The sequence below is a fragment of the Salvia splendens genome, chromosome 14 (assembly GCF_004379255.2).
Source record: "Salvia splendens isolate huo1 chromosome 14, SspV2, whole genome shotgun sequence".
In the NCBI taxonomy this organism is placed as follows: Eukaryota; Viridiplantae; Streptophyta; class Magnoliopsida; order Lamiales; family Lamiaceae; genus Salvia; species Salvia splendens.
In genome coordinates, this window is record NC_056045.1 from 25,737,604 (window position 1) to 25,748,923 (window position 11,320).

The 11,320-nt window shown below is 35.2% G+C and overlaps 2 protein-coding genes and 1 pseudogene across 2 annotated transcripts; 2 read left to right on the forward strand and 1 right to left on the reverse strand.

Annotated features, from left to right (window-relative positions):
• The first annotated feature begins 4,823 nt into the window (after positions 1–4,823).
• Positions 4,824–6,390, forward strand: LOC121763227 (myb-related protein 306-like). The gene is made up of 3 exons (XM_042159182.1): positions 4,824–5,165; positions 5,311–5,440; positions 5,542–6,390. The coding sequence occupies exons 1-3, from the start codon at positions 5,033–5,035 to the stop codon at positions 6,164–6,166; spliced, it is 888 nt and encodes a 295-aa protein (XP_042015116.1). The 5' UTR covers positions 4,824–5,032; the 3' UTR covers positions 6,167–6,390.
• A 1,120-nt stretch (positions 6,391–7,510) lies between these two features.
• On the forward strand, positions 7,511–8,560 carry LOC121764413 (annotated as a pseudogene).
• On the reverse strand, positions 8,396–10,511 carry LOC121763519. Its single transcript, XM_042159549.1, has 6 exons — positions 10,366–10,511; positions 9,875–10,154; positions 9,347–9,552; positions 9,104–9,202; positions 8,893–8,966; positions 8,396–8,816 (listed from the first exon to the last, which is right to left on the reverse strand). Exons 2-6 carry the CDS (start codon positions 10,152–10,154, stop codon positions 8,591–8,593), a joined length of 885 nt encoding a protein of 294 aa, XP_042015483.1. The 5' UTR covers positions 10,366–10,511; the 3' UTR covers positions 8,396–8,590.
• Between the last annotated feature and the right edge of the window lie 809 nt (positions 10,512–11,320).

Sequence of the window (11,320 nt, forward strand, 5' to 3'; positions counted from 1 at the left end):
GTGGACATGGACAAATGAAAGACCATGCCTAATTACAATTAAGATCGTACTAATAATTAAGAATCACCTTTTCGGACGTGAGCCCAATCATTTGTCTTCTTGTCTACGTGTTCATGGACAATAAATGTGCTTCCACGTGGTGTACCCTCAGCCTCACATGTAGTACTACAGAGCCCAATGGGCCTACTTTCTTGACATTTGGGGCACCTCAAACACCAAATTTAATTCATTCGACATATTGAAATATGCTTACACTGTCACACTGTACTATCACAATCACTTTATTATTTTTGTCTCATCAATTACAAAAAGGATTTTCATTTTTTTTTATAAATATGAACACTGTTTTCTCCATTTGATTAACTTGATTTATATGAAGAGATTTATGTCATTGAGAGATTTCTCCACGGAACATATTAAACTAAATTAATGAAGTGTAATGACCAAGGAGAGTGTTAACATTATTAATTACGGCATGTATTTTAGTTGCATTCAGATTTGGAATGTTTTTTACATTAAAAAAATGCAAAATCATTAAAAAAATCGTACACCATTCTACCTTTTTTTCTCTTTTTATTTTTTGTCATAGAGCAAAATGCATTGATGATGGTGACTTTTTTTTAACATTTTTAATTTGTTGCGTACAACTGTACAAGTACAATGCTACTTTCACACAATATGAATATAAATATTTGCTTCCCCATAAAATTAAGAGAGATTGAATTCTACTTTTAAAAAGTGATGAATCTGTTACATATTTTCAAGATATTAGGATTGAAAGTTCATAATTTTGACGCTAGACTATATATATACTACTATAGGCGTTTTTATATTTATAAAATAACCGATCCTATCTGTATTAAAATAAATAAGTGGTAAGCTATACATATAGTGTGAAAATGTGATAAAATAGAAGAGTGTTAAAGAAATTAGCAAAAATGAGTTATTTGAAAACCTCCAAGAGCCTCCAATAATGACACATGCTTTGAAGCTTTTTTTTTATCTACGAATTTGAACACTTCTTTCACAACAAATTCAGCCTCATGTAGAGTTACTCTTATCATAAAAGGTTAATATATCTGATCTTTCATTAGTTTTATGATTAAAATTGTAAAATAAAAATACACGCAACAAATAACTCATTTTCAATCCCAATCCAACAATTATGCTTACGTAGCTCTCATTGATGTGCGATAAAATTGATATATATAGTCTCTTTTTTTCTTAGCTTTGTATCTAATTTATTTCTTAATTGTTTGTAACTTGTAACACATATATCATTTTTCTAATTTGCAATTACAAACACAATTTATTTGAAAAAATTAGGTCGGTGTATCTAATTCGAATTAAAAGGTGATTTGTATAAGAAGATTATTTTTCCCTTCATTTTAATACTATAATTTCAGTCAAACTTTAGTATCAATTCTTTAGTCAAATTTTCAAAGGATCCTTTGTCACTATTTGACATGCATGTTCCTGATCGTTTTTTCACTAGTGAGTAGTGAGCATAGTATGTATATAGACAAAGTTATATCCTTCATTGTCAAATACTATTACGTAACAAGATATGAGGTAATAAATAAATAAATAAATAAGGATATTAAAAAAAAATTAATTTGGGGGTGTGGTAACTCTTAAATGGATCCTATGCTTTTTCAATACCTCTATTTTTTGGAGTAGTAGGTTACAACCTTATGCACTGCAATACAAAAAATAAAAGTTGAAAGAATCATCGTGAAAACACATAATTATTTCAATTCTTTGGTAGTAAGAATTTTTCGTCGAATGCAATCTCATTGTTTGACAAATGCAATAACAGATAAGTTCAAATCTCCAATTTTTATTCTTTTATTCCACTTGTTTAACTGTGAAATATGCAGTAACTACTAACTTTATACTCCGTATATTACATGGTGCCATATTGTAAACTTTCTTGCAAAATTAAGGTTTCAAGGATAAATAATAATTACATAGAGTAGTGATATAAGGCAATCATTATTTAAATGCATAACTAGAGAACACGAATTTAGTTACTACAAGAGCGATTTAGTTCACTATAAATGCGTTTTAGTTCACAACACGAACTGAAAACACAGAGTGAACCAAAATGTCATTATAGTAAACTAAATATTTTACGTAATAAATACTTCACTATAAATTATAATGAACTAAATCGCTCTTACAATGAACTAAAATGATTCTAATAGTGAACTAAATTTGTGTTCTCTAGTTATGCGGTTAAGATTGGTTATACTTCGATCATCCCCCTTTGATCATATAACTATTAGTAAGTACTAGTAAGTAATTATCATATAACACTATACTATTTATTTCTAATCTATGTAGTATTTATTAGTATCATGTAACGATATATATGCTGATTATTAATTATGTAAAAAATACACTGATTATTATTCTATAACTATATAATAATTGTCGTATGACATTATACTGATTATTCTGAAATTATGTATAATGTAATGATGTACTCCGTATTGATTATAATGTAATGGAGTATATAACACTATATTGTTTATTCTGAAATTATGTAGCTAGTATTGATTTTCATATGTAATGATGTACTACTAACTATTCTGAAACTATATAATACTAGTTATATTGTAGTAATAGTATTTTGTAACAATATTCTGATTATTTTGTAACTATATTACGATTATCATATAAGAGGGAGTACTATTGTTAAGCAAACCGGCCTTTAACAAATTATATATACGCCTACAAGATGCAATATGTTATATATACTATCTAGAACGAGATGTGATAAAAAAAATGTACTCCATGTTATATTAATTCAGTATATTCAACTAATTACTATAATATTAAAAATACGAAATTGATTAATTAGTTTGAGTCATCTCTACATCATTTATGGATATTTGCATAAAAATAATTAAATGAGCTGACTTGGATTGAAACTTTAGTGTTATCGAAGAAACTCTAGTGACGTAAATTGACAAGCAAACCACCTATAAGATTGGCCATGGTCTTGTCTAATTAAGTCCTATATTGATAAGTAGAATTTCGATGTAAATCATTATTAATCAATATATGAATGGTCGTTTTCTACTTCTTCAATTTATTCCTTCCAATCCATATATTTCTGAATTTGTATAAGGTGGTTCTTGATTAATTTCAATTTTAGTATATATTTGAACAATACGCGATTATATCAGAAAGTGAGCGAACACGAATTTGAACACATAATTTGATTAGAAGCCACGCAATTTTTTAACTCTCTCCAAAAGTGTCATATTTTCGGTAACTTTATTATAATTTTGAGATACAAAAAATAAAAGAAGAAAGATAAGAAGAGGGGCAATGGAGCATGCTCATTAGTTTTATTTGGAGTGAGGGTTCATTCTCAAAGTTCATTGAAATTAGGAAATCACCGTGTCAAAACTTGTTCTTGACCATCCAAACTACTTTTTAGGTTGTGATTATGTTTTTGCTATATTAGAAAGTTAACTTGACAGCCATATGGCCTAGATTATGAATTTATGATACTGCTATTTTAATTAATTAGTACTCCTACGTACAAAAGCATATAAGATCATGGACTCAGAGTCTGATACAATTAATACTCCATGGTGGTGTTCGGTTTGCAAGATTGTATCTCGTAATTAAATATGTAGTGTGTTTGGTTGATGAGATTCAATACCACAACTCAATCCTAGATGAATAATCATTTGATAATTAGTCATAGCTGCCCCCTATGACTAAAATAATCTCACAACTCTATCATAGATTGTATCTTGTTATTATTTTATCTAGAAAATTGAACACCACCCATATATTTTTCTATTATAGCAAAATATAAGAAAATATTAGAATTTTAGCTATGTGAATCATTTTATTTTTTGTCTACTTTTACATATGTTTAATTAGAAATTATTGGCCTTTTCAGATTAAATTGTGTGTTTGAGAATATTTCTACATCAGGTTCACATGTGTGAGGATATCAAATTAAAGTAGTGGATTCACATGTACTATAATTCGAATAAATACGAGAAACTATTAATAGTAAATATATGTTTCTATCTTTTGTGTTTAAATGCTTAATTAACACAGAATATATATCAATCTATCTATTTTCTTATTTTTTTCATTGCGTGTCAACATGAATTTCTAACAAAATTATCATTATTTTCAAAATAAATAAAAGAAAAGACCTTAATTGGTATTTAAAGTATGCGGACAAATTTGAGTGACCAAACCTTAGCCCAAGACTTGGTTTTTTGTAAATATTGAATTGATTGTCGATATCACATAAGAAATCTTTATTATGTAAGCCAAATGCATACTATTATCCTTAAGAAAGTGACAAATGACTAATATGATTAAAAAAGTGTTCATAATTTTTCTTCAATTCATTTCGTCCCAAATTATTGAAAATGATGACTCTAGATATACAGATTAAAACTATTTACGCAAAATCCAATGATTTCCTTTCCTCCCTTCATGAAATCAACAATTAATTTATCATGCATTAAGGCTGGTACAAGTAATTAAACAATTTAGCTGCAAAACACATGTTTTCGTGTTATTCATATTAACACAAATTTCATTTTTAACTCCTATTAATACATTAAAATTTCCACATTAATTCCCACGCGGTTTTATGAGGTGCGCAGTGATTAATGGGTACCCTTCAGAGAAAAATTAAAAAGAAAAAAACAAAAAGAAATTGAGAGAGAGAACATGGCTCATAAGCAAACAGCTGACTTGTTGAAACACAAGAGTAAATGCTCTTTGCTGTCTACATTTGACTATTTCGAAGATTAAATAGCCCTTTTCCTATAGTCAGCCTCTGCCTCACCACCAAAGAACTTGGTCTTTTCTCTATATATTTCCTTGGACAAGTTAGACTCCTGTCTCTACAATCTCTCCAAGATTCAACACCAACAAAACAAAACAAAACAAACCCTCTTTCTTCTTCTCTTCTTCTTTTCTTCCAACACACACAAATTAAAAACTAGCTAGTGCACTACTTGAGAGATAGAATTATATTGAAATGGGGAGACCACCTTGCTGTGACAAAATCGGAGTGAAGAAAGGGCCATGGACGCCGGAGGAAGACATCGTCCTCGTCTCGTACATCCAGCAACACGGCCCTGGCAATTGGAGGGCTGTTCCTACTAATACAGGTACTAATTAATCAAGCATCACAAATCTTGATCTAATCTCTAAACATGTTTGAGTTAGTTGAAATCATTTAATGCTATGCAATAAATAGTGCCACCTTCTTCTTTGATTGCATATTAACTTTTTCCTCAATTTTCATTTTTCTAGGTCTACTGAGATGCAGCAAGAGCTGCCGCCTCCGGTGGACGAACTACCTCCGGCCGGGGATCCGCCGCGGCAACTTCACCGAGCAGGAGGAGAAGATGATCATCCACCTCCAAGCCCTCCTCGGCAACAGGTGATTTGATTTTATTTGATTTAATTTTTAATTTAACACAATGATTCGAAATTAGGGCTTTGATTAGATCTGATATTGATGTGTGCATATTTTGTTTGTAGATGGGCAGCCATAGCTTCGTATCTCCCGGAGCGAACAGACAACGACATCAAGAACTACTGGAACACGCACTTGAAGAAGAAGCTGGGGAAGATCGAGGGCGGAAAGGGGGATTCATCGGAGTCGAAATGGATCTCGAAAGGGCAGTGGGAGAGACGGCTTCAAACCGATATCCACACGGCTAAACAAGCCCTATGTGAAGCTCTCTCCATCGACAAACCCGCTGTGGAATCAAACAAAATCATACCAACTCAACGAGCTGAGCAGGCTCAGACAACAACGTATGCATCCAGCACCGAGAACATCGCTCGTTTGCTCAAGAAGTGGATGAACAAGTCTCCGAATACGTCTTCCGAGGCCGTCTCCTCGGATAGCAGCTCCTTCACCAACAACAACTTCTCCGCCGGATTGAGCTCCAGCCCTAGCGAAGGGACGTTCCACAGCTTCAACTCGTCGAATTCGGAGGCCTCGGCGTCGGTGGAGATGGAGATGGATCGTGAAGTCAAGTTTGAGACGCAAATGCCCCTCACTTTTCTGGAGAAGTGGCTTCTTGATGATGCTGCTGCGCAGGGGCAGGATGGGGATTTGTTGGATATGGCTTTGGGTGAAACTGCTGATTTGTCTTGAAGAAAAATAAGATTTCTTCAAAACAACTCAGGAGTATAGTTTAATTGATGAAATTGTGGTTTTTTTTGGGATATTTCAACTGATGGTTTTTATTTTTAACTTCATGTATGTAGATGATCTCTGATTACTAATGGTGTTTTGGAGATCTCAAAGTGTAATTATTTGTAGCCTTTGCATATGTGCTGGATAGAAATAATTAAGCTCTGAATATTTCTACTTTATTAGAAATCGGAATTAATTAGGGTTTGATTGTAGATTTGTAGTTAGTTTTTTACTTTATAGTACTATTAGATTTATGCGCAACTTAGTTAATGATGAACCATCAAAGTAGTATAGTAGTAATTAGTAAATGAAAATTCAATTAAAGATATTCATAGACGAGATTTTGCCATTTTTGTTGGTGACAATGTATAACTTTATGAGCTGGGATATTAATGAATTCTAGAGAAATACTAGTGCTATCTCTTATCTATTGAATCGTGAATTTTGGATTTTAATTCTACGGAAGAAGCTTAACAAATTGCCAACATCTATGATTTAATCTGAAAGTGAAATTGCATCCCTTTTCATATTTTAGGCGTATAATATTATCTCAGCTTTACATTAATATTGCAAATTGTTTTTGAAGATCCTTACACATGATTGATAACTGAACAATCAAATTTTACTACAAGAAACATTCCGAATTCTGAAACATGCTTTTAAATTTATCGAAATGTAAATAAGTTTCATTTTGATTTAGGAATCTTAAATTTTAGTTTCAATGGCTAGAATCATCATAAGGTATTCTTATATGTTAATCTTGCTACAACTGAAGATTTTTCAAACGGTATTCTTATCATATGTCATATTTTTTTACATTAGAGTATTTAATTGTGTATGAAGTTAAATATATATCATAAAACTATCAGAATTAAATGTTTTATAAATGAGTAGTTGTCATTTGATTGTGTATGAAGTTAAATATATATATGAATGTTTGATACGATGGGATCAAAGGCTTGATCTCATGGAAACTCCATAATCTTGGGTTATGCATGCAGATAATTCAATGTTCAATGAGGCTTTGAGTTTTACTTATAGATTTGGTGAAGAAAGGAGATACCAAACCTGATTCTTTCACCCTAGGCACCTAAGCAGTGCTCTTGGTGCTTGCGCAGAGACATGATCTCTAAGGCTGGGGATCGATACATTACTCTTTTGTTGGTGGCGCGCTCATGTATTGCCAGTGCAACAAAGTAGAAGCTGCAGAGAAAGTGATGCAGAAGGTGGAAGCTATGGATATTATAGTAATATGGAATGCTTCATTGCTTTGCTTTCTGGCTATGCTCATTGCAACGAGAGATGATGGATGAATTTGAACTGGATGTGTACACATGGAACGGGATCGTAGCCGGATGTGTGGAGAATGGGCACCATGAGATGGCAATGCAGCTGTTTTCTCAACTGCAGAGTAAATTTGTATATACAAAGTTAGGATAGCTAGAGGCTGGCTAGTGTTGAAAGAGGCTAGCAGGTTCATGCTTATGCTATTAGATGTGGATTCGAGAAGGATTGGTACATCAGAGCTGCGCTCGTGGATATGTTCACAAAGTGTGGAGCTATGGAGTATGCTGAATGGGAGGCTATGGAGTTCTGGTGACTCAGAACGCGATGCTGAACGCATACACGAAGCATGGATATGGCGAGGAGGAGATAGCTTTTTTCAACGCATACACAAAGCATGGATATGGCGAGGAGGAGATAGCTTTTTTCAACGCATACACAAAGCATGGATATGGCGAGGAGGAGATAGCTTTTTTCAAAGAGATGGTGGCCTGGAACAAAACAATGTAATGTGACTTTCCTGGCAGTTTCTGTCTTCGTGTGTGCATGCCAGTGCAGTGGAGTCTGGGCAGGAGTTCTTTGATCTGATGGGGTGTTATGGTGTAATGGCATGGACGTTGAAGCACTATATGTGCATGGTCGACCTACTTGCCCAGGCAGGGAAGCTGAGCACCCATATGGGATGGTTGAGAGGATGCCGATGGAGGCTGATTCAGTGATCTGGGGCACTTTGCTTGGTGGTTGCATTATACACGGGAAGTTGGTGTGCGTGAGAAGGCTGCACACATACCGGGGAACTCGGGGCACCACGCGATGTTGGCTAATTTGTATGCTTCAACAGGGAGATGGAATAAACTGAGAGAAATAAGACAGCGGATGAAGCATGAAGAGCTGCATAAGACATCAGGGTGCAATTGGATCGAGGATAGAGATGAAACTCATGTGTTTATGGCATGAGACAAATCATACAAGAGAGCTACAGATATTTATGACATGTTGGGTAATCTAACAGCTCAGAAACATAAGAACCATGTTTTCGATAATCTAACAGCTTGTGGTACAAACTAGAATGTTTAAAACCTGTCAATTGTTTTCTGCTCAGTAAAGATCGATTGATTCGAGCACCCTTCGGGCTTGAATCTGCAATGCTGTAAGCCTTTGCTCCGGGTCCAGAGTTGATCCAAACTGGCTGGCTGCCCATATTAAGGAGGCGGATTTTTCACCCAGGTATTGCCTTATTTCATCGTGTATGGTCATCATCGGAGGTGTTTCCCTTCCATTGACATGCCCGATAAGTAGCAATAGAAATTCACCGCATTTCAACCTGGTCACACAATGATAGAATCATGCAACTGAAAAATATGATTGGCTTGGGAGACTGGTGATACAAACAAGAATACCTTAGATTTTCCTCTACTTGTGTGTCTATTATAAGAAGAGCGACTTCCTCTATGCCATTACATTCTTCAAAATCCTGGCACGTAAGTAAGCAGAAGCTATCATTCGATGAGTAAATATATTCCCAACGACAATGTAGGGAAGCGAGGAAACCATTTAGTATTGTTTACAGTTCTAAGTTTCTGATTCTGTTATGAGGCATTAAGAGATTACCATTTGATTGGAAGATGAATCTAGCATGATTGCAACCAAAGCATCGAGGCATGCACTTTGCTCGAGTACTCCACGCGTTGACAAAATATTCATCAGGGCCTACCAAACATCAATGGAAGCAGAAATCTTGCATTAGCAAAGCATGATCAAAACTTGTGAGCAAATTGCAGAATTTCAACCAACACGGAGTCGATGATCAAGTTGGCATTGATGAGAGGAAACACGGAATTTCCAAAAACATACAGTGATTGCCTTGTGCTTGTGAGCCAAGATTGTGCTCTTGCGATGAAGAAGACAACAACCTTCAAGAACTCGTAGTGCAATAGCCACTTCAGCATCAGTAGTCGGGCTGCTTATCTTCATGGGTTCCACGGAGAAGATGTGATTCAAATTAGTTACCGACTGATCCTCAGCCTCTTTAAGGCTGTGTTGAAACAGAACCGGCACCACTGTTACACGAAGCCTAATTGTCATCATAGTATAATTTAGCTTACAAGAGAATTACAGAGGTTGTGAGCTTCTATATGCGTTTGATTTACACTGCAGAATAAGAGGTGATGCTAAGTCCAATGACTGTGAAAAGCCAAGTGTTTATGACATACATTGCTCCTCCACCCAATACTGAGGTCGAGTTTGCTTAAGTGAACATCAATTGAACAATTTAAACGAAGAATAGAGCAAAATCGAGCATGAAACCCTGATAGCAAGATTGCATATCCAGATAAACAGAATCATTTACGAATTGAAGAGTCAAATCTGTTGGATAAGAACCTTGGAGTGCGGGAATGGATTGGGAGTGGCAGAAGAGATTGATGGTGTCGTCGGACTGAGCAACAGATCGGAGAAACTTGAGAATGCTGCGGAGACCGCGGATTCGGAGGAATGAAAATTCAGCTCGCGCCTCGCGTAAGCCGGTGCGGAGGGCGAGGGTGACCTCGCGATAGAGGCGCTGCTTGTCGAGAGACTTCACCAGCTCCGCTACCGGCGACTGTTGCTCCGCCTCTGCCTTCGCCTTCACGGCGTCGCTCCAAAACGGCTTGTTCAGGTACATCTATTGACAGAGTGTTTGTTATTTCGGTTCAGATTTTATAATTTCTGAGGCGAATGACGAAAACTTTATTGCCAACGGAAGTAAATTATGCGAGTTTATGTCAGATTTGAATCAGAGGCGTGTAGATGGATGAATAAATTTGCAATCTTCCATTTCAACAGAATAATTCATAAATCCAACCAAAGGGAAATGAAATTGTTCATCTTCATACCTCAAAATAAGGGCTGCAGCGCAGATCAAGAGATGAGAATCCAATAGGAAAATTAAGCGCTCTTACTCAGGCAATTAGATCAAAAGCATTTTTATTATTTTTGAATTTGAATATCATAGATGGATAAGAGCATCCTCCACGGACACTTTTTTTTGTCCACAACCATTTTGTACTTATCCGCGCTCATAAAAAAAAGTGTCCGTAGCAATAGTGGACACTTTTTTTAGCCACTTTTCACTTTAATTTTTTATTTTATATTTTAATTCAATTATAATTAAAATTATCGGACTACATGTAATTAGAAAAAACAGCTATAATTAAATAAATTAAAATTGAACACTAAATTTTCATCGTATTAAAGTAATGGAAAAATTATACAACGAAAATTGAACCGCCCGCGCTGCATCCTCTCGTCGGCTTCCCTCTGCATCTCTTGAATCAGAGAATTCCACGCGTCATTCCACAAATCATCCATTTTTAATACCAATGGAATCCACAAATTTTAGTGAGAGAAAATATGAATAAAGAGTTGGAATTGTGTGAAAATAATGAGGGAAATAAGGTATATTTATAGGTAAATTAAATAAATTGTTAAAAAAATGAAAAAAATAAAATTGTCCACCCCCTACCGGCGCGCTGCTCACCGCCTAGTCGCCGATCGCCCTTCCGCCCCCAAAAAAGCGTATGCACAGGGGCGGACGCTTCTCCCGCTATAGTTAGTCGCAGCGGCGGCGGTTCCGGGGCGGTCGGCGCGCCGCCCCTATAGTGGATGCTCTAACATCAACTTTAAGCATAGTAGTAGATGATGAAACAAGTTTATATAAAACTGAGTAATTAAAGACATTATTGATACACTTAAATTCTAAATAGTGAGTGAGTGAGTGATCAATTTTATACACTTTCATACAAAAAAAATAAAATTAGTAGTACTACCTAGCTAGAAGTGTCAAACTGG